Consider the following 27,909-nt stretch of genomic DNA (forward strand, 5'->3'; position numbering starts at 1 on the left):
GTATTATTTCTAACTAAACACACTGTTCAATACCAGTGGTGCTTCATTTAGTGCTAGAAACTCACAGAGAACTATTTAGCTTGTTCTGCAGTACAGGGTTCTTGTTGGCTAGGCTGCTTGTTTTAAACCATGTCTTATTTGTGACTATGAGAGAGATGCTGAGGTGAAGGAAGACAAAAACTTTTCAGGTTCAAGCTTCATATCTTTGCATCCAGAGAATGGTAAGTGAAATGGAGAGCTAATGTTAAAGTTATTTTATATACTTGACACACCAGCCCCAGCTGAGACACATAATTGTAGTTGATACCACTGCTGTGCCATGATCTTTCCCAGTATGATAATAAGCATTTAGCGGCTTGGTGAGACCAGGATAAAGTTATCTTAGGAAGCACTCTGTGGTTTTATTTGTGAGTATCAGGGATGTAGAAGCACCCTTTGGCCTCTTTGAACACAGAGAATAGGGAAAAAAAGAACAACCCGTGTATTTGCTGCAAATCATCTTCTGACATCAGTACTTAGCTGTTCTTCAAGCATGCTGGCTTGCATCATAGTCATTTCTCAAAGCTGTCATTACTCTCCTCCTAATTCCACCGAGATCAATGTCAGCCGAAGGAGAAGCTGAAAGTACCTTTCACAGTGGGAGGTTGCTTTGATTGTCGGTATTTGCAACCAGTCATCAAGCAGCGTACTAAAGGCTGGTAGTCCCACATGGGAATGACCACTCATGAAATCTAATACCTCCTTTCTTTTGGTTTGTATACCTTCTAACTTGTTTTTTAATTTGAAAAATACTGATAATGGCTATCTGGGAGTATCAGAATGTTTTTATATGAACAACCATCTTCACAACCAAAATGCCATTTTTTTAATGCATTAACTGCTCTTATGGATTCCAAATAGAGATTCATCTCCATGCCCATTTCCTTTGTGTTGGAATTACCTGCTTTAATTAGTCTAAATGCCTGAAGAGTTTTATGTCTTCATGCACCGCTGAGCTTATTTTCCTTCTGAACATACAAGCAACCATTTCAGTACAGAATACATGACATTGCAGTGTTGTTCACCTGGCTTGGTAGTGCAGCTTTTGCAGCAAATTCAATTAAGGTATCAATTTTAGGCAATGCTGATGATAATAAATTCACCATTTAATAGAAGTTATGCTTTGATGGTTTTTCACATGTCGTTTTAATTAATCAATATAAGTGCTAATGAAACAATGAAGTGGTTTGAGCCATAGAAATGACTACCTTCTTGCAAAGTACTGTGCAAGAAGGAGTAACGACACTTACCAGACAGATTCATAAATTAATGTGTCTTCCCTGAGTTTACGGTTTTCAGCTTTTTTAATTTTGTATTTTCATTAGTCCTAGGAATGTGTCACAAAATTAAGTAAAACTACTAAAAGCATTAAAGTAATGCAAGAAGTTAATGCTTAAGTTGTCTAATTACAGTCAGTAGAGGATGTGATTTTGTAAGTACAATTAGTTCATATTGAACTTTGTATTGAAATGGGAGTCACTACTGTATCTAAGAACCTATGCAAAATGTAGCACTTTGCTTTGAGAAACATTGCAGACAAGCTGTGGCTTTTGCATGATGGGCAGGCTTCCACTCTGAGTGCACACTGGTTTCAGAAGTGAAGCTGGGACCGCAGGCACTCCTGCCTCAGTCAGTGACTGGGCTCCATTCACCGCTTGGAGCAGGGGAAGGTTGCAGCCTAGTTGGTGACAAGTTACCAGTCCACATGAAGCTGACAGTGTTGGCTGTTTGCTTCTGGTAGGCTTCACTTGAGTGCAAAGACTATCTAATTAGGCATTGAGAGATTTGTTGAATTATATTCCCTTTGCTCACTTGGTCGATGCTCGGAGCATGAATCTTCTAGCAGATATTGACGCTGACTCATGGGACTCTAGCTAATGAGGGAGAAGGTCGTGCATCTGGCGTGCACAGGGTCATGTCATGGATTCATGTGTTTGTGGGTAAGTGCAGAGCTGCTAGGCAGCTGCCCAGAAAATGTGTATTGCTGCCACCATCTGCTCCTTCTGAAACCCCACGAACAAGGCACAGCAAAGAGCTACAGGAAAATTGCGGCACTGCAAATACATGAAATAGACTGTGGCAGAAGTGGGAAAGTGCATAAACTGAGGTCTAATTGAGTGAGTCATATGTTCATAGCAATGAGATTTGACAGATCTAAGTGAGGGAAGCCCCAGAGGGGCTCTTCAGAGAAAGAGCACTATTGCTACAGCAGTTCCATTCCTTCTCAGCCTCTTGCTGGAGATGCAGCCTAGCCTTCAAACTATGACTTGCAAATGTTTGCAAAATATGAACTGCATAGGAAGCTCATACTTGTGCATTTTGTGTGTCTTGAATCTCTTGACTGAGAGTTGTCTTTGCAGGCATTTGATCTCACTGAGGTATATTTCTATTTCATGTCAGTCTGGACTTCAGGGTAAAAGAAAGTTGACAGAATCTGCCTCTGCAACAGGTACTCGTTGCCTGTGAGATTCAATGGGAGGAGCTGCTGGCATTGAGGAGGACAGGGCTGAATATTTGGGCTTGATCCTGAAAAAAATTTAAAGTCCTGCTGTTTTATTCATTAGAATATAATCTAGTCAAACAGGATTTACAGAGGACTTTAGGACTTTTTTTTTTTTTTTTTTTAATGAGGGACTCTTTAGCATGGATTTTATTTTTGGTAAAATAGCTGTTTGAAAAATGATGTGCAACACAAATATAATTTCTGAATTTGTCTCAAGCTGGGGGAAGACCCATGCAGAGGAGATGGAAAAGGATGCATAATGAGAAATCTGACCTTAACTTATTCCCTTGCTGGGTGCATGCTCTTTTACTTGAGAGGCCCATAAAAAATAGATTCTAAAAACATTTAATTTACACTTTTAAAACACTTAAATCACCAATTCCTTTGAATAAATATGTTTAGCTATTCCTTTCTGACTAACAACTGCTATGGTGTTTGGTTCCCCAACACCACGCTGTTAAAGCAATTGCAGGATAATCTATTCTACACCTACCTGACTTTTGTCAGTTCTGAGTAGTCAAGCAAGTCCTGCAGCTTAGTTTTATTCCTCTCCCGTCACAGAGGCAGGGAAATAGCCCTATTGCTAGTCTTGTTCAATGATGAAATTGCTCTTGAGTCTCATTAATATAATGAATCAATATGTTCTCCTGGACTGACACGTTTTATGGTCTTAGTCTCTGCTCCCTAGGAAGATACTGCTATTTACCTATCTATCAAATCTATCCAGCAAAGTAAAATGGAGTAATTTCCCTCCCTCTTTACGTATTTTTCTAGCTAAGGAGTATTCCAAGCAGCATTCTAAATTAGTCAAGACTGTGTAGCCTGTGGAATTTTCAGTCTCTTGGAAACAGCTGAAAAATAAAACCCACATGCTCCACTGGCTCTGCAGACAAGAGTGCATTTTGAACCAGAGCTGCTGCATACTCTGTAGCTTGTGCCTGTGTTGTTCGGTGTTGACATCTGCATTATGATGAGGGGAATTATTCAAAGCCAAATTACTATTCAGAATGGTAGTGTGAAACAATGAAAATGAGATCACTAGAGGGAAAAATGTATGCAACAGTTTGTATAGTTAGGAAAGAAAATTGGGTTCATTTGCTGAAGCACTGCTTTCCGCTTTAGCAGTTTAACCCCTTTACAACAACTAAAATAAAGCTGTGATGTTTCATGACAAAATGCAAGTGTTTTCTATGTGCTTTTTAAACTGACATAGCTATATTGTTTATAGACCTAGACTGAAAATGTCCTGTAGGGTAGTATATACTTGATTTATATATGTGTTTATACCTTGTTGGAACAGTGGGAATAATTTGCTTCAAAAAGAAAAATATGACAAAGAATCACCGCTTTTCCTCTTATTAAGCTGTGAATAGTCTGATTTTTTAATTTTTTTTTTTGCATATATAAAAGCTCCTTTAACAAATACATTTTGATCTTTAGTGAACTGGGCCTGCGCATTGTGAATATTCTGCCACATCCTGTATTAACTTCATAGCTTGGGATATTAATTTCTGTCCCTAAAAATGTTTTCTTTTTTAGCTAACCAAGACAGTCTGACTTGTGAATGCTGAAATATAGTATTAGAACTGGTGGTTGGTTTGTACAAGTTTGTGCTAGTCTATACCTGCTTTAGAAGTAGGGTCCCAACATTCTCCAGTTACCCAACCATTCAGAAGCCCTAATAAAACTTGTGGAAAGTTATCCTCATCTTGTATCCTACCTCTGCAGAGCTTCCAGAGAAGGAAAGAATCATCCATAGATTATAGATTCCTTCTTACACTTAACAATTGTCTACAATAGCCATAAATTAAAGAGATTCTCTGAGAATTGTTGTCAGAAATCCAGGTTTGCATATCACATCCTGCCCATGAAACACACTATTTGGAGCACATCTGTTTTACAGCTCATTGGCAGAGCAAAACTTGCACCTATTCTCAAAAGTTTTATGCCAAAGTGTAGCTCCAGCTTAATTTGCTGCCTCTGAGTCCTCCCTCCTTTTTCTTGTCTGTCCAGTTATTTTATAAAATGGCTTCAGTATCTTTGGTCTGAAGGGGGAGTGATAACATTCCCATTTAACAACTTTACTTCCTGAGTTGTATGCCAGACCGAACACTAGCATATGAATACATTTCAACTGTATGCTAAATAAGGAATAGACACTTGCCTTTCTCCCTGAAGGCGGTTTGCTTACCTGAAGTTTAGCTTCACTTACCTGTATTTTAACTCGTGGCAATAACAGCTTCTATGTGTGATTACAGAGCTCACAAAATTCCTTATTGACTGAAGAGATAATTCTAAGGAAACAACAAAGAACTGGAAATTCAAATTTAAGACATGAGACAAATTGACTAATGCTTTTAAGGCTAGCTTTACTTCTATTAATATTGGGATTGTTGATTTATTGACTCTTTATTAAAACAAACAAAACCCCCTGACTGAGTTGTTTCTTTTATAGCAAGATGATGTTTTTAACAACATACATTCACAACAGAATAAATAAATGAGTTGTTACAATTCCCTGATTACCTGTGAAAGGATTATAAGAAGGAGATACTTGGTTTTTTTCGATAAAAGAAAAGACAGTGAAAAACCAGATTTACAGAAAATAATCTTCTCTCCATGGCACATAGTACCTTTTCTCCTGATGGAATTCTGCACTTTCTTGTAGTAAGGAATTTTATTCTATATATATGTGCATGATGTGCCTTTTATGTGTAAAGGTAGAAATACTTATCCAGTGAAAAGAGAAATGTTGCAACTGTTAAACCTGTTTTTAGAGATGGACAAAAACAGAGGCAGAAAGGAGGCACACAAGTTAGAGTAGGTTTTGTGCTGAAGAGACCAGGGCTACGTCCAAAGACTACAGGAGGTACACACCAGCTCTTGCAGTGTCTGCAACTACTCCTAGACTGACCATCTCATACTAAGGTTTGATAGCTGAATACTGATGTAACTGCATTGTCTTGCAAAAAATCTGAAGAACTTACTAGCTATGTAAGCGCTGTGAAAGACACAATAAGCTTTGATCTCAGAGAGCTGGGAAATCAGGAGTTGTCCACGATGAAAGACACTGACAGATGAATTAACTTATAGGAGCCAATAAGTGCATATTTGCACTAAGGTGCAGAATTTTGTATTCATACATATGCTAGAAGGTACCAGTTCTCTGGACCCTGTTCAGTGCCCCAGCAATACATGTTAAATACCCCCCATCGCTGTGTCTTTAATAACCGTCTCGCAGATACTGGAAGGCTGCCCCGCAGAGTGAGCCTGGGCAGTAGCAGTAGGAGCTTCCTTAAACTTCATTCTCCAGCAGGGCCTGGAAATGACAGCTACTTAATCGCCATCTTTTGCATGAAATAGATTTTTCCTGTGTAATGCCATCTGGAGTTTATGTAGCATATGTTAATAGGTCAAATGCATGTTGTTGAAGAAAACTAATTACTTGACTGTTACCTTTCATTTAGTTTGTAACTGAATGCTGTGGAAAAATGTCTTCTACATTAAATTGTCTTCACATTTTCAGTCAGAATTTATCCTTTTTTTTTTTTTTTTTAATCTACTTACTTATCCTTGGCATCTGAACCACCATTTTTTGCAAAAGGTATCCACTCTAGAAATAACTCTGAAAATTACTGAAGATCATGAAAATTTTCTATCTCCTCCTTTAACTTCTGGTTCAATCACCTCAGCTTAATCTCATTTGCTTTCAAAACATGGTATATCATATACTTGTGGCAGAAATTACTATAAAAGGAAGGAGTGATTTGGCATAATTTTAGAATGTAACTGATCCATAATGAAGATCAATTGTAACCTAGAAACTGGATAATTTTTGTATGCTGTGCTCTTGTAATAGTCTAACTGAGCATGTAACAAACTTTAAACATTACAAAACCAGTTTCTAATGGGGGCAGGTGGTTTGTGAGAAATGCAGGATATCTCAGGCACTCTGACTGATGTCAGATATCTACAGAATGAGATTGAAATAAGTCTTTAGTTTTGATCTAGAAAAGTAGCATTTGCTTCTTTGAGCAATACTGAGTTCTCTTCGTAAGTCAAGGGGAAAATAATCTTCAAAGTGCTCCTTAGTGGAATGATGAAGTAGGATTTTTTTTATCTTTGCCATATATTTACTATTTCTCTTATAGCAATGTATTTAAAAAAAAAAAAGTAAATGTGATAAATCAGAGCCTGAAAAAGTTTCTTGACCTTACAATATATGTTTTCCAGTCCCAGGTGTTTTAACAGCTTCATATTTCCCAGATTCAGAATGACAAGGATTCCTAATGATTGGGTCATGGGCTTCATAATATTTGGCAACAAATAGTAACAGAGATCAGATACCTGTAGCAAAGGGGCGTGCAGACTTATTTGTTAAACATATGCAAGTGCTTTCTGGCTGGATGTTATGTTAATCTTTGTGTCACCTATTTTGATATTGTAATACCATTTTTGTTTTCAAACTAGGACAACTTCTTGAACAAACTGTTAAGAACTGTCTTTTTAGCTGTGCCTTGATGCCTGAATAGATTACAATAATTACTCAGTGTAAAAGCAGTTGTGTTCTGAAAATGTTCATACACCTTCTGGTGGAAGCATGTTGTCAAAAGTCATTTGACAGTATTTTGCTTCCCTGCCTGAAAGTGTCAGATGTCAGATGTGATGGCCCATGAAAGATAAATTGTAAAAAAATATGTTGACCATTACCTGTGTATGTACTATTACCATCAGAATGTAGCTAAGGACTGAGTTCTCCAAGCACCCATAGAAACTTTGTAGGTGTTGTCTTGAAGTTAAACTTAAAGCACCCAAACCCCAGGAGATTAAACCAATTCAAAGCAAATGGCAGTATGTTGTTGTAACGGGTACAAAAAAGTACTTGTCTCTGTGTGTAGCATGTAATGGAAGTGGTCTGGAGAAAACTGGCTGACTGTTAGTGCTAGGAAGACCTTAATCCCTGGAGGTGTTTAAAAAACACGTAGACACAGTGCTTAGGGACATGGGTTAGGGGTGGGCTTGGCAGTGCTGGGTTAACGGTTGGACTTGATGATCTCAAGGGTCTTTTACAACCTAAATGAATCTGTGATTCTTTGATTCTATGATTCTATGTTTGGGATGCCACCTCTAGCCTCACAAGTACCTCCATCTGAGAAGCAGCAATACTCTGAAACTCTCAGGCCAGGGCACTGACCTGATTCATATTTAGACGTGGCCACATGGCCTGAGGTTAGTATTTTCATAATAATATGAAAATTAATATTTTCATGGGCAGGGGTTACAGTCTCACATCACTGTGGGTGTCTGGGATGTCCTGAGGGAAAGGCATCTTCCCCTCCCCTTGGGGTTTGTATTACAACATGCACGCCTGGCATCGCTCTCACTTAAAACTGTTAAAACTGTTATTCTCCTTATGTAAGATATAGCGTTGTCAGGTTTGCTGGTATTTTATATGCCAGTTTATCTTTGCCTATGCTATTTTAGTCAAACTCATGCATCAAAGAAGGAAAATGGTAATGTACTGTACTGTGCTTTTGCAGGTTTTCTTCTTTTTTCCTTCTTGAGCTTTTTTTCTTGTTGAACACTTTTCCCTCTGTTTTCATGCCTTCCTGTGAGTGTGACATGAAATAACTGGCTTTTTTTTTTGTTCGTGAAGGCTTTGTTGTGACAACAGATTCTTGTAAGGGCAGCATTCTGGCTATTCTGCTGCTAAGAAGTGTGCTAGTGTTGCCTGAAATCTAGATAAATCGGGAAGATGCAAGATTATGAATGTCAATGAGGAATCACAGTCTTGTTTGGCAGGGTCATGGTAAGCAGTGCAGGGTTATATATGTAAATGGACGGGTACCTACTGTTTATCCCTTGCTGATCTTTTCATAAGTGCTGAGGTGGATGGGGAGCGAAGGTTACGCTATAAATAAAACCACTTCATTGTGATTTACACGCAGCGGCTCAGTAAAGTGAGCTCACTGGCTGTGAGCGACAGTATCTCCTTTTTGTGAGGCTGCTCCCCCATCTAGTGGCGCTTGTGTACATTGGGTAGCGTGAGGAAATTAGATGCTCCTCACAGCCTGGGATATCTCTTGCAGGCACATAACTTAAAAATAGATTTGAACAAAGGCAAATGCAGCCCATCAAAGTTTGAGTGTATCTAGGCCAATCAATGAAAGACATAATTACTTTTTCTTCAGATGTTCATAAAAGCTTTAATAGAGAATAGTGGCATTTAACAACCGGGAAGATGCTCTATCTGCTGGGAGCTTTATAGGTGTGAGATTGTTTCCTCTAAAACAAGAGATGAAGTTGGCCCTAACAAGTAGGAGTAAATCTGAACTAAGAAGTAAATTTCTTTCGTAATAATAAAGGTGTCTTTTTGAGGGTGGAGGCTTTCCTCAGTGCTATATTTACATTCCCCCTTTCATTATTTCTCTGATAGCTCACAAATCTCCAAACTGATCTGATTACCCATATCTTTGATCTGAGGGGTTTTAAATTTAATTTCTGTTGCTGAATTTGTATAAAGACTACCTTGATGCATCTTTGTTTTCATAGCAAGATTCTATAACTAAAAATACAAGCCTAACAGTTCTGTTTGCTCGTGGTTTTTTTACTATCAACAATGAGCCACTGGCTCCTGTGCAGTGAAACCAGCAACATGGCTGGGGTACTGGTAACCTTCTAAGAAAGCTCCTACAGCAATGCTCTTTACCATTTGAAGAGCCCACAGACTGTGATTGTAGTTGTAGTGGCTGGAAAAGTGTAACAGATACCCAGACAATGAAAAAAAACAAAACCTAAATAGCATCTGATCTTGATTGTCCCTATAGAAACTAGGATTTAACAGCTGATATATCCACCTTCTCCAGCTGTTGAATGCAGGAGCTTAAATGCTGGGGTTTTGCAGGATCCTTTGATGTTAAGTCAGTGAAATACATCATAGATATATGTAAAAACTTCAGCCTTTGTCATGAATGATTGATAGGAAAAAAATTATCATAAAAGTTCATGTATTTGTGAAATTCAGGCCTTGTTACCACACAGTCTCTGTAGCTGTAAATTTATCAAACAGGGAAAGATGGTTAGCTTATTTAAACCAGTGTAGTCAAAACTATAAAACCAATGTAGTGAAAACTATACAATTTTGTAATACCTGTATACTTGTCTCTTTTCTTACACTGACACAAAGTCTATCAGCATCAATGCCAGCATAGGTAGTTTAGCCTGACACTTTGGTCTGGTATATTTTCATTGAGATGCTGTATCTAGTTCCTGAGAGGTCTTTAAACATTTCTGCCTCCTGACATTTTCAATGCTGAAATTAGTAATAAATATTTTTGTTATTATTGCAAGTTTATTGAATTAAAAGACTGCTGAATAGATCACAGTCAGGTAACAAACTTTAGTTCTAAGCTTTGCAATTCAAAGCACTCATAAACTAGCATCCTTGAGAGGCTGGAGTCCACTGCATCTTCGTCTCCTTCTCACCATTTGTCAGCTTATATGCTTGACAGCTCATTTGCCTCTGAACAGTCTGTGTTATTCCTGTCCATGCAATTGTTTTCATGCTTCAGAAGGATATATGTGTATTTTAAGTCTAGAATATGACTGTATAAACAGAAATTCTTCCAAATTTTTTAGAGCAAAGCTAGTAGCTTATGTAATTTTCCCCCTAGAGTGTTCTAAAAGTCCCTTTAACATAATTTTAAGACTGAGTCAAGCTGACCATCTAAAAATATTTCCATAGCCTGGTTTCACCTACAGAATATGATAAATTTCTCTGCTTTCCTTCCCTATGTAATAAACAAAAGAGCTTTTGATCCTGTGTGTCCTAAAGAAAGCCTATTGTAAATGAAGGATACAGTTAATGTAAAACAGAAGTGTCTTTAAATGCCTGAAGATATAATATGTAGGATAAACCTAGTTGCAGTTATTTTAGATGAAAATGGGTTGTCTGGGAAAAGATTTCAAATGTATCTGTTTACATCTGGTTTGAAATGTAATTAGCAATCATTTGTTGTTAAAGATGATACATAAAATGTGAAGCCTGTGACCAAAGAAATTTAATCCCAAAGACAAGGTGTCTAAAGGAAATGAAACAGCCAAGTTTAAATTCAGGCTCTCCAGTGATCCTCTATACTAAATATTTCTGTTGTGCCCGGTCTTCACATGACAGACCCGATGAAAATTTCATCCCCACTTTTTTGAGGGATTCTTCCACCTCAGTTTCCGCCCCTGCACCTCTATTTGGCATTCAAAGCCATGTCAAATACCCAAACAAGGATGTCTAGGACATATTCTGTGAACAATCACAATTGTAAAGTGACAGCTAAGATCCTTCCAGAAATAAATCAGAAGCTGTTAACCACATAAGGAGGTAAAACTGTCTTCCCACTTGAATGATGGCACTTGAATTCTGTCACTGATTTAAGTCCGATAGTTTCTCACATTTTTCTGGAAGATTATTAGTCAGAATCATTTCTGAGACAAATCAATTAATTTTTGAATGGTAGCTACTTAAAGCTGCTTGTTCTGCAATGTTGGCTCAGGTTCTGGCTAGCAAGTTCTAGAGCAAAACATGACTGAGATGGTCAAAGGTACCTGTTCAAGGCAGTTCTTCATGTGGCTGGGACTGCTACTAATATAGCATGGAAACGTGTTTAAAAATAAAAAACTTACCCAACATCAATTTGCAATGTGTCAGACTTTGCAGGTGCATTTGAAGATGAAGGAGTTGGAACGGTAGTGAAGATTTTTTTATCATGGGTGCTGATGTGCTATAGTAATCCTAAGTACATGCTGTGATCTTCACGGAACAGCTGCAATTTCAACAGCTGTAGTGATGTTCTGTCGGATTGATGTCACTTGGGAATGTTTTGTTTTAACTTAGGCTAAAGTTTTGTGCCACAACACAAGAAAATCTAGGGAAGAATTAATAAGTGGTGGTTCTTAATTACTGTGGCTGAAGTTATGAATATACTGAATTTAGAACATCCAAGCCATGGCTAGCAGAGATATCTTGCTTCATTTCTAATAAATTATGAAACTGCCCGTGGATGTTTTTTATTTGTAAATGTGCCCATCTGGTTTTCTGGAATTCCGCTGTCACCAGATAGGCATCAGATCCTAAAATGCGTAAGCCTGTAACTGGCAAAGTCTGGTGGTTGCCTGTGATTTTCAGCTTCTTTCATGATTGCTTCCTTATGATAGTACTGTTCTTTGGAAGGTTTTATCACACCCAGAGGCCTCTAGCTTGAAAAATACTGAGGTAATTCATACATATGATGCCAAGTCATAGCATTACATACAAAACACTTTCCAGTTATTCAGTAGAGAAATAACATTTCCACTTTCCAATGGGGGATAATAATTTTACTCTCTTGCCATTTGCACATGTTATTCATTGAAAATATTTTGCCCAGTGGGACATGGAAGCAATTAATTTGATTGTAATTCTGTCTGGAATATTATTTTGTTAAGAGTCACTGAAAGGTTTGCTCAAAAATTTTTACAGTTGTTAGTCTACCATTAAGAAGTTTGCCTTTAATTGTTAATTCAGAAATCCAGACCCCGTTTTCTCTCACAGGGGCCATTTTTTCTAAAGCCACTTTTAAAAAAGACAGGTAAATTGTGTAATACTATGTCTAAATGTCCCTACGGTGTCTGTGTTTTCATGCAGTCATCTCAGTCACTGAGCTTGTTCATTTAGTTCGTAATAAAACAGGGAACCTGAGATTAGATGATTTCTCAAAATCTCTTCAAGTTTCACTGCAAGAGCCCTAAACAACCGGTTTATCTCTGTCTAAATGGTTCTGACAAATTCCACCAGAGGAGGTTCAGCACCACTCAATGCCATTTATTGTCATGCTTCACTACTCTTACCAGTAGAGTAATTTCATAATGCTTTGATTCAGCTTTCCTTCCTGCAGCCAGGCTTACTGCTTCTCACCCTACCTCCCAGAGACACAGAGGACAGTTTATTCCCTTCTCTGCTGCAGCCTTTTCCCCTTTGAAGAAAACGTCCCTTGTAGATTTTGTTTCTCTGGATAAAGTCAGTCAGGTTTTTTCAGTCTTTTCTCCTTGTCATGTTCTAGACCATTGATTATTATTGTTGTGTTCTCATCAAGAAGAATGATGCTCAAAACAAGGCACAGCTGAGTATCTGCATAGTTCCTCGATTTACAAACTGCACTCTGGTGTATGTGTCAGTATGTGCACATTTTTTTCACTAAGTACTGCTGACTTAAACCCAGCTTGTGGTCTGCTGTGCCCTCTGGATCTGCTCTAACACCAGTTGTCGCTCATCTACATCTGTGCGCTTGGTTATTCCTGTTTGTCTTTATTAGATTGTTCATTTTGGATAATTCTGGTTTGTTAAGCTCATTCTAAATTCTGTTTGGATGCTGGTATACCTGCAGTCCTTCCCAGCTCTGTATCATACCAGGCAGATGCAGCCTAAATCTGAAAGTCAGCTAGTTGGCTGTAGCTACAGAACAATGTGCAGGAATTGAACATGCTGCTCATGTGGGTCTGCATATGTTTTCATGCTTGACTTGTGGGTCTACATCTCATTTTACTCTGCATGAAGTACATAGCACTTGTTCCATAAATTTCTTGCATTTTTAAAGTTCCACTTCCCTCACTTGCCAAAAGGTTAAACAACACAATCCAAATTCTGCTCAGATTGCCCTTAGGTATAAATGTGTGGGAAGGAGTACGCCCGACCAAGTGTGAACCCAGATTTGCTCTTTAATGAACATGTGTTGTTTCAAGTGTGTCACTTACTTTTTTACTTTGGCTGGAGATAAAGGTATCTGAAACTTCAGATTACAAGCCTGTTGAATGCAGAACGATTTGATTCTCTTTTCATGGACAAGCTGTGTTTTCATTTGCCCCAAAGCAAGTGCTCTGGTTAAGTGTCAGAAGTGAGCTGAAGACTTGGTGACCAAATAGTCATATTGCTCTTTCTTAGCTCAGGTTTTTGCACAAACAAAATCCTCCCACGCATACAATTCCACGTGGAAGTGGTGCAACATATGCAACAGATAGGTGACTGTGTATCATGTTTCCCCACAACTTAGTTTATTTAAAACAGATTTTATTTTTAGGTGCTGTGAGTCACGTTTTAGTTTCACATCCATGAGGAAAGAGTCAGCCATATAAGGTAAGCGGCTGGTCCGTCCAGGATGCATCACTTCCTTCTTAGAGCTGGCAGGTTAAACCAGCTTCCTAGGCCCTGGACACATCAGATACTGCTTTATCTTCAGTGGTTATTATGTTTCTTCTGTGGAGGAAAGTAGGGACTTGAATTCATATTAGTTATGCTCCTAAGGCTTCTGAGAGTATGATCTCTTCTCTTTGGCTGATGCCTACCTCTCAGCCTTTTCTAAGTATTTGTTGGACTCCCATTCTGCTCCTTTCTGTTGCCTGCCACATATCTGAAATCAAGGAACAATATGCTTAAAAGCAGATTTATGGTATCAACATTTGTCTTGCATGTATGTTAGTACCCACCCAATATCTGATATTTTTCAAAAATGTCCTCTCTCTAGTATCTCTCTTGTCATTCTACAGTGGTGTTTGCCAAGCTCCATGCAGTTTTCCAAACTGTTTCTCTTGATCCTCACCAGCACTCTCTGTAAGCAGGGAAAGAAAATGTTTCTTGTGGATTTTGTTGCGGGAAGTTGCACTGCTCTCATCTTCTGCCCTTCTTTCTCCCAGTCTCTGATAACTAACCAGCTAGATGATAGTGCAATTGTGGGGCCGAAGTCAGGCAGAGAACATTGGGGGTCTATGAAGTATTACAGGAGCCAAAGCAGAGATGTATGTATGTTGTATGTTTGTTTAAAGATCTCGTTTTTGTTGGGGCAGTTTCTCTAACATAAACTAAAGAATAAATAAGATTGCACATCCAAAACACCACCTAAATTTCCTCTGCTCTCAAGACTGTCTTTATTTATACTGTCTCCAGAGCTTTCTGAATTTCAAAATGACAGAGACCTGAGGGCAATTTTTGTTTATCGCTCTTTTTTCATTCTTACTTATATTCATAACAATGGGAGTAAGATGAAATTTAAATTGTCTTAAATTTATTCATATAAAAAGCCCATAGAAATTGATTACTAACGTGCCATTCATTACAGTGATAATAATATGCAATTTCCCTGAAGCTATTTGTATTCTCCACCTGCTGGAAATTCATTGACTTTAGTACTTTGATAAATGTTTGAATGAAATAAATACTGAAGTGAGAAAGCTGTAGCATCCCAAAAGACATGATTAAAACATAGTACATTTTTGTCTAAAACTATATTACTATTGCTTTGAGCCCAGAATACTCTCTGGCAACACTGATCAGGCTGTCCTGGTAGTTACGGTCTAGAAAAGCAGTGAAGAGGTGCCTTCCTTCTCTTCTTGCACGGCCTCCAGTCTCACAGTCTCTCACAGGAGATCTCAAATTTGTTCTCTAGAAAGAAGGCAATTTTACTTCTGTGCACAAACTTGAATCAGCAGCCCACAAGCAGCATACTTTTGCTGAATAACTACCACACACAGTGGTAACCTCTAGTAATAAATTTCTGTTTGCAGATCCCAACCACAAATTGTATTGGCAAACCGTTCAGGATCCAGTGTTGTCGGTAATCATTTTGTGTTTAAGTAGTGCTTGCTGAACCTGTATGAGACTGGGATGTCAGCATGTTACTCACAGTACATTCACACAGTTGCCAGCTCTCCATCCTCCTGACAAACCATACTCGGGCAGATCTGTGGGAGAAAGGAAGTACTGTCCCACCATTTTACAGAAGGGAAATAGAACTATAAAGACATGTAACTCAACAATAACAGAGCTGGAAATAGTCCATGTTACATGCTTCAGTCTTGAGTCTAAAGGGCAAGACTTCATTAAGATTCTTATTCCTATCATTTCATCATCAACATGTAAGGTTTGAGTACCATACCACAATAAGCTACAAGATGTAGCATACTTCTCACAAATATCAGTGTGCTTTTTGGGAAGAGAGAATTTAGTTTAGGCATTTTCCCTTGATTTTTGAAAGGATTGCTATAGTTGAATTTGTACCTGAGCAACTCTGAATTCACAGTTGCCTTGATAAGAGATGAAGACATCAATCAATCTAACAATGAGTTGAACTTAGCTAGCTCATCTAAAAAAAAACAACAGAAAAAAGGAAAAATAAGTTTGTCTCTCTTTGGAGGTCTTTTTACGTCCTTTGGTGTGTATAACTTGAAAAAAAAATATTTGACCAAAATGTTATTATGAGTACTTTTTCAAAAGAGCCAATTCTGCTCCTTTTGGCCAGAGCACTGCTTGTAGGTCATAACAAATTTCTTGCTCAAGACTTTTCTGAAATGTTTCTGAAATCTGTAGTCATTTATCATTAAACAGGTAGTGACTGAGACCAAAAGGTTTGTATGAGAGCTCTGTAAGGAATGATTGCACATACACATTTGCATATTTTTTCCTGAATTATTAAATGAACTATAATAAGAAAGTAAAGGTTAATATGGTCTACAAAAATCTGTTAAATTTTGCTAGCAGGCCTGTAATTTGACCTCAAATTCTGCATTTGTGAGAGGAAATGGATAACTAACAAAACACTTGGGTAGAACTCTTAAAAACAGGCCAAAAAATGACAAGCAAAATTGCTAGTCTGAGATCTTTTGACCGTAACTACAAGAGCCTTGCTGGTTCACTGTGTTACTTGGTTAGGGTAGATGGGACTACTAACTTAAGAAATTAGCCTGCTGATGGGCTGCTAATTTGTTCCACGATGGCCATCTCAGTGTAGGAAGTCATTTAATACTTTCCAGGATATTCTTACGGTACATGCAAGCCTTTTACTTTCACAGTTATAAACATCACACACATACATGGCATCTTGATGCTGTGATACAGACTCTTCTCTGTAAACTTGCTATAAACACTGTTTATAGTAGTATCTTCAGCCTGCCTTATAGCTTCCTTAAAAAAAACAAAATCAAAGCAGGCAGCGCATGCTCTTTAGGATGTTGAAGCGATGCTAGGATCTCACTGTGTTCCCTTAACCACCCAAAAGAGAAGAGCTTGATGATATTTTCTGCCTTTGTTGTCTGCCCAAACAAAAGAATGTATCGTCTGCAAGGACTTATTTTGTGTTCAATTGTGACATTTCATCCAGAATTAGAAATGCAGTTGGCTTTAATTTGGCTTCTTTGTTCTTAGCATGGTGTAACTGAACTTCTTGAAGGAGAAAATAAACAGATATAAATAAATATTGCTGTTCAGATATAATTTCTACTGAGACATTGCTTAGCAGTACTTAAGGTCAACTGCAAATTCTTCTTTTCCAAAATTAGTGCCCATAAAGAAGTACTGAGGAAAGATGAAACTATTGCTTTCCTTTTAGCACCTTCCCCTGGTGTTGCTTGATCACATTCTTCCACATGCAGTAGCTTTTTAGCTAAGTTAGGAAACTAATCTCTTGGTCCTTCCCTCACTGCCACCCCTCCCCCCCCCCCCCCCCCCATCCCGCGATTTGGATCTTATTGAAGAGCAGTTCCTGAGCAGTAAAACTAGTCCCTTGGGGTGAAGCCCACATAGGATATTTTGCTTTACATGTTGACCGAATGTTCTGCAACCACTTGAAAACAGTTAGTCCATAGGACTAGATGGCAATCCTAAAGCACACAGCACAGATACCGGATCCTCGTCACTGTTGTTGAACCTATGCTTTGTGTCTTGGTACTGCACACACAGTTCTCTAGCACTCCAGCCCAGAGCAGAAGACATTACTTTCTCATACAAAATGCTTTATAAACAGGAACTTCAAACATTTCTGTTTTACCAAGGGACTTAATGGTTCAGATTAGAACTTAATAATAGCAGCTCTCCTTGAAATCATACCCTTCCCCTTTGAAGAGAGAAGGAACAGACACATAAGAATAATAGGAGTTTCTTTAATGATATTTTAACATCTTTAATACAAACAATAAGTTAAACACAGTAAAAATAATTAAATAAAGGGTGAGGTTCCAGCCCTCATAGAAATAACACAAATCTATAAAACAAAAAAGTTTCAAAATAAAATCAGCGTAAGTCTTGGGGGGGGAAAAAAAGAAGCAGTTACCATATAATATCAGTAAAATTAATGGCAATAAGTTTTGACTTGGCACCTGCAGCATTCAGTGCGTGCACAGTCCTTAAATCCTCTCCTGGGTGCAGAGGTACTGGAAAAGGGTTACATAATCAGGCTTTCCCGTGACCCAGACACCTTCAAATGGGACCTGGAAATCAGTCAGGTTTCCATTTGCCTTCTTGCAGCATAGTTCTTAAATGGAACACATTAAGAGTTTGTAACACGGACACAGCTACAGGTGATATCCTTAAGATGTTACTATATGTTGGGTCTGTTGCAATGAACCCTGCACACCAACTGTTGTGTCAGTCTAAGCAGGCTTTGGTCCTCCTTTACACATTAGTGATAATAATGCCAATTCAGCTTCTTTCACCTTCTGATGCTAAACCTGATCACTCTTCTCAGTACTGGTCTTAACAGGTTAGGTTTCCAAGACCTGAATCTTAGTATTGTTCAGTGTGATGAGGAAAGATTTTAAACTCAGGCCATGTATAAAAATGAAGACTTGAGTCAAATAAGTTAAAACTGTACCAATACTTCCAGACCAATGCTGGTTCATAAATTAGAGTGGACAGATAACTTAATATTGCATAGTATTGTGCATGGGAATATTCATTTAAGAGTTAAATATTTTAGCTTCCCACTGAGTGGTTTTCAGGCAATTCAGAGTAAGTAAGATAATACATCAACCATCTCTCTGCCTCAGGAGCACCGATGGGAGTGGCAGACCACACAAGCATTTAAAACAAAAGCCTCTCATGTCATTCAGGACTTCAGTGTCCTGGCATCAGTATAGGCTTAATCTTGTGCATTTGAGTCCAGCTGTAGACAAAAGGTCACTTTGGTTCAGGAACAAAACGATTCTTGGTAGTAACTGCATTCATATTGGAGTCAATCCAGTTAAGGTATCGAGTAACTCTAGTGTAAACACCAGGCTTGTTTTCCCTTGCACAGCCATCTCCCCAGCTGATAATCCCATAAAGTATCATCCTGCCATTGTGCTCACAGACCATGGGGCCACCGGAATCTCCCTGACAACAGAAAGAACATATTAGACCATTTTCTGCATATTGGAGAATTTGTAACAGGGAGCATGTTATGATTAGGTTTTTTAGAGTGAAAAAAGCTAGTAAATACCTATGAGCTAAAGTTTTGATTTTTGAGAACACTGCATAGATGGAGCAGAAGGTTCAGCATCTGCTGTGACTTGAACAGTCTGTCAGGTAAGGAGCTCTCTAGATGCCCCCTAGCAGGGCACAGAGAGAATAGTTACTTTGCACACAACATCCTAAGTTTATAGTCACAGATACTAGGCTAGTGATACAAGGTCAAAGCCAACACACCCAGTTCAATTGCCTCCCTGTCTATAAGGTACTTGTAAACTTAATGACAAAACTTGCTCTTTTCAGTGGCTCACATAATCACTCTGCCCAGTAAGAGTGCAGGGAAGTAAATCTAGTTTTGAGAAAACTGGGGGGGGTGTCAGTGTGCCCCCAAGTCTACTTTTATCCCTTCGCTGAGCTATAGTTAGCGCTAAGGAAGTGCAGGCTGAGACTGGAACTGATGCATATCTACCAGCCATTGCTTGAATGGATTGATTCATAAATCAAATAAGGCCTTGAGGAATAACTGTGGCTGAGCTACTGCACTTCTTGCACCACCAAAGGAGGGTCCGGAGGAGGGGGTAACACCTAACTATGTCCCAGCCTTCTTCCATGTGTTTAGTCACACTACTGAATGTACTAAATTCCTGCTACACAAACACAGCCTCTTCTGACTAGTAGGATGACAAGTTGCCACTACCCAATTCATATAGTGTCTATGCATTTAACATTATACAGAATATAGAACAAACCAGTTTTACCTTGCATGCATCAGTCATCCATGTGGGATCTCCAGCACAGACCATGTTGTCAGTAACTCTGATATCATCATAGTATTGATATTTGCATTTTCTCTGTGATATTAAGTTTACAGTGGCTGACATCAGTCTTTGAGCATAAGAATAGTCATCTGCAAACAAAAGAGTATTTAACTATTTTCACCATCCAGGACAAAACCAACCAACCAAACCATAACACACACATTCAGCACTTAAAATTAGCATAACCCTTCCAGATCTGATTTGAGGCTCTTACTTCCACCTTATGCAGTACTGCCTCAATTTTGCTGTTAAGGAAGAGGTTTTAAAGAGAAAAAACAAGTGTTACTGAGCTTTATAGTTTGCATTTGGTTTTAGAGAGAAAGAGTTTGATAGTTTTTGAAGGAAGCTCTGCACAAACACAGTTATTGGTTAATCCTTAACAGCTTAATTTTTTTTACTCCCTATCACATCAGGAATGAAGAAATTGCTGTGGTTTGCATCTTGGCTTACTTTGCATGCTTAAGTGTAAGAAACATCAGATAGGAAAAATGCCACTGACAGCTAGAGAAGATGACAGCAAAGATCACCTTAGGGAAGCACAGGAAGTACATTGAATAATAGAATGAAATATTTTTTTTTAATCCTTGGCAGATCATGGTATAAATAACATCCAGTTCCCACATTGTGGAAGTACAACATTGGAAAGAGAAGTTATTCACTTACAAAGATCTTGTTTCCCATAGCCAGATATTTCACACCGAGTGTGCTCTTGTAAGTCAAGGTTCTTCTCTGGCAAGCAGACTGTTCTGACATATTTGGATTCTACTGCACACTGCCCAGTAGATGTTCTTATCCTTATCAAAGCTGAGAAACAAGCGAGAGAAGATACTTAGATTTGTAAGCAAAGTTTTCCCCCCTTAAGTTATCTGACAATAGTAGTATTTGGTACACTTAATGGGAATAGTTGTAATTACATTTAGTTCTGGTTACATACAAGTTCTCTCATTCCTTTTGGAATGACACTAGGTCATTATTTAGTAACAACAAAATTAATCTCCTAGCACTAAAATTGGCAAATGTTCCAACTTGAACTTCCTTCCTGGAAGGATACAGCCCAATAGCTCAGAGAAAATTATTCTGCAAGTGTATCTTCAGGTGTTTTAAAACCTCAACTTCCTGAACAGCTGTAGAGGGTGGCATCCGCTGCCCTGCTGAAAAAGGGGGCAGTTTAAACTCAACTTCTCACCAGAAGGGCTTATGAAGCTATTCTTTGAGTATTTTTCCCTTAGTAGCAGGAATTTTGAAGGAGTGGTAGAGTCCCAAGTGTTGAATGCAAGTGACAAGTCTGTTCTGTCCAAGTTGCAAAAACCCACCTCCTGATTTTCTCAGTTTAGGGATTGGCCAGACAGATTTACAGAAATCTGGATTAATTCTTATTTCAGGATAACTTTGGCTAATGTGGTACCCAGTATAGCATTCCCCTACTATGATGAAACATACTGTGCATGCATTTTTTTCCTCCATTTACTATACATAGTGTGATCTCTGCAGACAGAGAATAGATTGTAGCAGTGGGATGCTGCCACCAGTGCTTATGGTAAAGCCATGCCTTGTACAGGTCCAGAGATAAGACAGGCTTATAGTTGACTGTGTGCCAGGTAATGCATCTGATGTACCACAAAGTTTATACAAGTAGAAAATCCTTGTTTAGCACAGGCCTAGTTCTCAGAAATACCTAGTTCCTGCTCCCCTTTATCTCATCTCTGGTTCTACTTTTAGAAGATGCATGCCCTCAAATATGTAGCCTTCACCTATCCTCAGTGTTTAAAAGGCTCATATTAAGATGACACTTACCAATATCATTGTCATCGCCACCTGTCTCATCTGTAAATTCTGGGTGAGAAATGATGTCATCAACCATGAATACTTGTTCATTATCATCAGTAACGTTCAGCATGGACTTTCCAAGGTAGACTTTGTACCTGGATTTGTCTAGTGGGTTTGACCTGAGCGAGAGTAAAGAGATTCATGAAGACTACCAGTTTTTGAGAGAGGGGTCAAACAGTTTAGAACCAGTCCCAGGGTTTTTTGTGTTTAATGCTGACAAGAAAAAGTAAAATTTAGTCAGCTTTAAAATTGATACATTAAAGGAAATCATCCTGATTTTCCATTTGAAGGGATTAAGACAGGTGTTCAGGCATTTTGAAATGCACCCCTAGCTAGCTGCTACTAATGCCAGATATTGGCAATGAGAATCCTCTGCAGGAGATCAGGAGGATCAGTTTTCTGAAGGAAAGACAACAAAAAACACCTATAAATGTATTGCTCAACAGCTTGTCACCTTTCAGCACACTTTTTGTTTTGCAAACAGCTAAGATAAAATGAAACCCTGGCTCCAATTTTGGCTAAATTTGTTTAAATTGCATAATCCACCAAGACATTTGTATCTTGCTAGCTCGTTCTGCTAGACTTGGACTCCCACAGGCTTAATGTTTATGGCTGTCGTCTTGTTTTACTCAATCAAAAGCACATTCTTACTATGCTACACTTTGAAGGGTTGTTCAGCAAGCATCACGCAAAGAAATCACAAGGAAGTTGCAAGTAAGAAGGATGCAGAACTAAACTTACGGGTCATGAAAACAGTGTGCTGCTGTAAGCACCCAGCAGGGGTCAATGAGGCTGCCACCACACAGGAATTGGTCAGTGCCCCTTCTAGTTTGGAAGATGCCAGCTATCCAAGGCTGAGACTCAACCTCTGCCTGGCTTCCACCAACAATCTTGAAGTACTTGCTGATGCTCCTTTGACCACATGCAGGTCCTATGGAAGGAGAAATTTTGTTCAGATATTCTTACAACTAAGAATCAACCTTGTGCTATTAAAAAAATAATCAGTTGTATTGAGGCTGATATTACTTACCACACTTGTCCATGTTGCAGGGTGTTTCTCGAATGGTGAATCTCTTTTTGGTGTAACACCAGGGCTTGCTCCTTCCATTTGGGTTTCTAGAAGATAAAGGAAGTGTTCTTTTCATAAAGGCAGTTTTTAAAAATGTGATAGTGTCTTAGAATTCTAACTGTCCTGAAAAGCCAGAAGTGTTCTGTTGCAAGATATGCCAGAGAAACTAATTAACTATTGCTGTTTCAGTACAGGGAATTTTGCAGTACAATCAGCTTCGGTGGTAAGCAAGAACACTAAACACTTCAGAGTCACATTCCAGATTTTAGTCAAAATTCACCTCTCTGATAATCTAATAAAACATGTACTATCACTTGAGGTGCTTCTGGGGCTGTGACAATAGAAGTCGTCCCAGGAAGACTGACTTTTTCTTACCTGCAGTAGCTGTGCTTTCCCAGTCCAAGCTGCAAAGCATTCTTCAAGTGAGCATGGAAGGGAGCCCTCCTGATTACAGAGGGAAGGTCCCATGGCAGACACTCATATTCTGTTGCCATTCCTCTGTAGTCCTCCCCATTCTCAGTGTAGCACATGCTGTCAACATCTGAGAAAAGTGTTTTGTTAGCAGCATATTCTTGTTTATAATATGTATGTTATTGAGACAGTAAATCTTCTGCATGGATTCTTCCAATGAGAAAGAAGTTCATGCATTACACTTGAAAACAGATGATGCAAAATATCGAGTGATAATGTATTTTTGTTAAAATTTTTCAATATGAATTTTGAGCATCAAGTATCTTATGCTTTAAAGCATGCTTATTTTCTTTAGTAGTTTCAGTGTACTTGACAATATAATCAGTTCTGTTCCTGAACACTCCCAAATAAGTTCACTTTTTTCACATCTAACTAAAGTGCTTGTGAGGTAGGCAACATCAGTGAGGCGGTAGGGACACAAAAAATTAAGAGATCCTGCTTTTGTGCCAATATTTAGTTGTTTCTCCTCACTTAGTCTGTTCGCATAAAATGCTAAAGGATATCTAGTCATGTGTTTATAGGTAATACTTTCACTTAGCATTTCACATTCATTAGATCTTTTCAATCAATTTAGCTAGGATTAAGGAAAATAGATACTCTACCTAGTTCACAGTGAGTCCCAGTGTATCCTTCTGGGCATATGCAATGGGTAATTCCCCTGAAGACGTAATAGGTAATGCAGGTTCCTCCATTCAAACAATGGCATTCTGCAAGTAAAAGGCATCACTAATTAGAGACAAAACATTGAATGATGAAGTGAAATGTAATTGCAAACTAAATTTTAGGTGTTTAAGTATCATTAAGAGTCTTCCTTCTTGTATGAAGATGTAATTACAGGATCAAGTTCTTTTTAGGTTCAAGCAGAACAGGCAGATATTTACCTTTGTGATATGATCTGTGTTTATATGGCAGATTGTAGTGCTTCTTGCTATAAGTCTAAAGGAAAAGAAAAAAGTATTTTAGGGAAACAGATTCTTTTATGTGATTTGATTATCTTTTATGGGCCCAAGCTCTGTTCTCTACTGCATACCTTTAACAGTTTTTTGCATGTAGTTACCAGCTGAACCGGCTCTGTGGAATGATGATGTGAATGAGAAGTGGCACCCTACTTGAGCAAAGCAGTATGGCTCCCCATTCTGCTTGGTTTGGAAAAAAACATCAAACCACAAAAAGCCTCAGAAAAGCCCCACCAAGCTGGTCTGCTGCATCAGGTCAACATTGCAGTTATTGCTGCTATAAGGACCTAAGTGTCACTCAGTGGCAAGTGTCCCTGAAACAGGGAAGTGAACTTCTCCCTCTCCACCTCTCAGCCACTAAGTAGTGCAGCAAAGATGCAGTATTCTCCAGCTGCCTCTTATTTTGGTGACCTTCACATTTGTACTGTGGAATAAAAGCCAGTAGATTTATGCAACAGATTCTTGCCCTGTACTTCAAGTCCTGCCTTTGCTTTCCAGGCTGGATATTTCTTTCTCTGTGGAATTAAATGAGATTAAGCTTTTGGTATACCTTTCCCAGAGGTCAAGCGTGCTTGTCTGAGCTAGAACAATTAACAGTGCTGGTGAATGGCTCTGCTGACGAACTATCATACAAGTTGTTAGTAAAAAATATTCAGATTTGTATCTGTTGCTCCTTTTTTAGTGTCACACTTTCAAGTAGGGGGAGGTGGAAATTTAGTTAATGTCTAATATCCACCTCTGTGAAAGACCAGTGAGCATTTGGTGCTCAGTGTCCAGGTCTAAATCCCATTAAGACAAAAACAGAAAAGCTAGACTTCTTCATTATGGCATATCTTCACTATTTGAATGCGAGCAGACATCTTAGGGTGGAACAGAATCAAAAGAAAACTCAAAGGGTTCAAAAACATGTTTCTTGGAGGTGTATGTGGAACAGATGTACGTGCAAAGGCAGCAAAAAGGAGAATTCAATTCAAGAGCCTACACTGTCCAAAGCAGACATATAAACCAAGCCACAAGTGGTTCCAAGTGACACCACCCCACCGCCCCCCCCCCCGACACCCTACCCCATTTCAAAACTTACAGAATCTAGTCCAGTGGCAAGTGTGCCCAGGGTTACTGTGAGGAAGATTAATAACTTCATGTTGTTATTTAACTTCTCAGTTCGTTCCTCTATCAGTATTATTTTGTTTCTGAAAATAAGAAGAACTTAGTGTTATGTTGTAGTTTGCGGTGTCAGCTTTCTTGCTTCTACTGTCTTCAAAAATAAGTCACAACACTATTGACAGAAGAATTAACCATTGACTTGCTGTGGAATATCTGCTTATTATTTCCATATAATAAATTAGAGATTATAGTTTGAAGTTTGTTGTGGTGGTTTGGTTTTTTGTGTGTGTGGTTTTGTTGTTTTTTTTTTTTTTTACTTTTAGCAATACAACCAGTTTAAATGAAGCAGAGGGAAGGAAATCAGAAAAATCCATACTCAGTTTCTGCAGCATGGACTCACACCATTAAGGAATTGGAAGATGGTTTTAGTTGCTGTCCAGCTGTTTGTACCTATTTAACTAATTTATTACTACCATGCAACAAAAGCACTGAACATCTGCATTTAGGGTATGAAAGGGAAGCCTCTGTTTTCGATTACCTCTCTAGTTGCTGACTGCACCTTGTTGAGGCTAGGTGCTTGCATCAGCCTAGCCACCTCACTGAGTGCCTCTGACCACTGCAAACTCCTGCAAGTCTAGTCTTGATGTTACCTCCCTTATTTACAGTGGTAGAGAGACTTAGGACATATTCAGTCTTGATTTCTTATACACAGCTAGATCTTCTTGTAGCCAAGCACATACAGCAATCTTCACAAGAGTAACTCTTAAAAAATAACTTGTAAAAATGATGGGGGAAGAAAGCTGTAAAGTACCGGTATGTCTTTTTCTTTATTGCAATGCAAGTCATGGGATCATTTCTTTTAAACTGTTCTCAGTTCTAGAAAACTTGATTTTTTAAAAAAGGTTTCATGTGAAACTTAATTTACATCAGCAAGTCATGCATTGCAGTAGGAGAGGGTATGCAGAACCCAGTTGGTGCTAAAGACCTGCTCCACACTGTACCTGCTTCAGAGGTTTCCACATCGCCCTAGCTCATGTCTGGTCCTGCAGATTGAATGCCTGCTGGTACTTGGAGTGCATTTCCCAGTTCAGTTTTATTCAGAAAAAAATACAGCCCCGGTACTTTAAGGCCATTCAGTGGTAAGATCCAAAACATGGGGAATACAAAAGATCACTGGATTTGTTTGAAAAAGAGTTGACATGACCCAGACCAAAAGACTGCTCCAGATGTACCCTTTACTTACGAGGTTTCATAATGCAAGAAAGCAAATCCTACCTCAGATACTTGGACATGCACCCTCCTCAGATTCAGCTGTGCTATCAGCAGATACGTTTTCCCTTAAACATTATTCATATTAACATAATTTTTAGCATATCTGGCAGCTCTGCAAACCTGTCATTTGCAACTCTAACGAGTTTCCCAGGCCCAGCCCTAGCAGCACCAGCGCCGCCGATTTCTCGTGCAGACGGCACAGCGCAGATCTCTTGTTTGCGATTCATTTACAAAAGCGACCGCGGCATCCCGTGCGACCGAGAGCTAGCGGCTTCTCCCGGAACCGGGCTGGAGGGCACGGCACTTACCGACGGAGGAGCGCGGCGGACAGGCTCGGAGGCAGAAGCTGGTGCTGGTGCGGGTGCCGGCGGCCGCTATAAAGGCCGTGCCGAGGCGGGGCCGTGCCCGCTGCTGCCGCCCCGGGGCGGGGCCGCGCCCGCCCGCCGGGACCTGGGGCGGGACCGGGGGCGCTCACCGCGATGCGGGCACGGCCGCGGACCTGACTCAGGGCTGAGGGGGGCGGATTTTAAAACGTTGAGGTTTAGTTTCGAGGGCGAGGGGAGTTGGCAAGCCACCAGCTTCGTTGGGGGTGGGATTGCTGGAAGTGGCTCCCCGGGGTCCCCGCGGCAGGCAGCAACCTCTCAGGGGCATTAAAAAAATAAAAATGTGCGTGAGAGCTACGAGATGAGTGACTCGAAATACGCCTAAAGAAATGAACGTGCGTGGTGTATTTTGTTCATACGGTGCGATCCATAACGAGAGAAGCGCTAATGATTTATTAATTAATAGTTTAGTAACTAGATTCAGGTGTGAGTTAAACAGCCCACTGGGAGGGGGTATTGGGCCAGGATGTCTGCTTGAGGCGACGAATGTGTGTTCAGAGAGCCGCCTCCAGCTGAAACACAGGACATTAGGGGCCAGCCCGGTGCATCCCTAGAGGCAGCTGGCATCTCTTAGGACAGGGGGCTCACAGCAGGGGCTAAACTCATCCTCTCCAAAGCAATTTGCACTTCCCTCACCCCTGAGCAATCTTCTGCTTCCAAGAACTTGGTCATGGTTTTCCCATAATTTCTGCCTTTCAAAGAGGGATCATTTCATAAGATATGGGTGGAGATGTGAACTGACAGGTGTCTGTCTAAGAATGCAGGTGTAGCAAAACAGGTAGTCTTTCCTAGCCCAGTCAAATGTGGTTTTTTTCATGTTATGCTGTGTTGTTGTAGCAATGTGGTGAATAACAGCAAACCAGTACACAATATTTGTGGGTATATTCATAGGCTTTAGCTTCAGCTAGTGCAGGTGACCGAGCTGAGAGAGGGCTCCATAGGCTGTGTAGCTGATGAAAAGCATTTTTTTCAGAGGCTAGGTTAGAGCAGGAGTTGACCTGACTTCCCCTCAAGAGGCATGTTTTCAGAACTGGATGATTCAGGTCCTAAGGAGACCACCGTTCTGTGTTTGACATCTAACTTCACTGGTATGAGTATGGCTTAGCTTTCTTTTTCCCTCCCCACCTTCTATTTCTGTGGGGTCTGTGGTATAACCATTCCTTTATTGGGGCACCAGCCACTTATATTGTATGTTACTTTCTGTTCAGGTCTTCAAGCTCGCTTCAG

At 39.5% G+C, this 27,909-nt stretch overlaps 1 protein-coding gene across 1 annotated transcript; it reads right to left on the reverse strand.

Annotated features, from left to right (window-relative positions):
- Window positions 1-17,477: 17,477 nt before the first annotated feature.
- On the reverse strand, window positions 17,478-26,657 carry PLAU (plasminogen activator, urokinase). Its single transcript, XM_080401246.1, has 11 exons — window positions 26,608-26,657; window positions 25,005-25,113; window positions 23,849-23,903; window positions 23,570-23,674; window positions 22,872-23,037; window positions 22,458-22,543; window positions 22,169-22,358; window positions 21,395-21,546; window positions 20,264-20,404; window positions 19,541-19,689; window positions 17,478-18,707 (listed from the first exon to the last, which is right to left on the reverse strand). Exons 2-11 carry the CDS (start codon window positions 25,062-25,064, stop codon window positions 18,513-18,515), a joined length of 1,299 nt encoding a protein of 432 aa, XP_080257372.1. The 5' UTR covers window positions 25,065-25,113; window positions 26,608-26,657; the 3' UTR covers window positions 17,478-18,512.
- Window positions 26,658-27,909: the final 1,252 nt, after the last annotated feature.

This window comes from Falco punctatus (genome assembly GCF_963210335.1).
Source record: "Falco punctatus genome assembly, chromosome: 9".
NCBI classification, from domain to species: Eukaryota; Metazoa; Chordata; class Aves; order Falconiformes; family Falconidae; genus Falco; species Falco punctatus.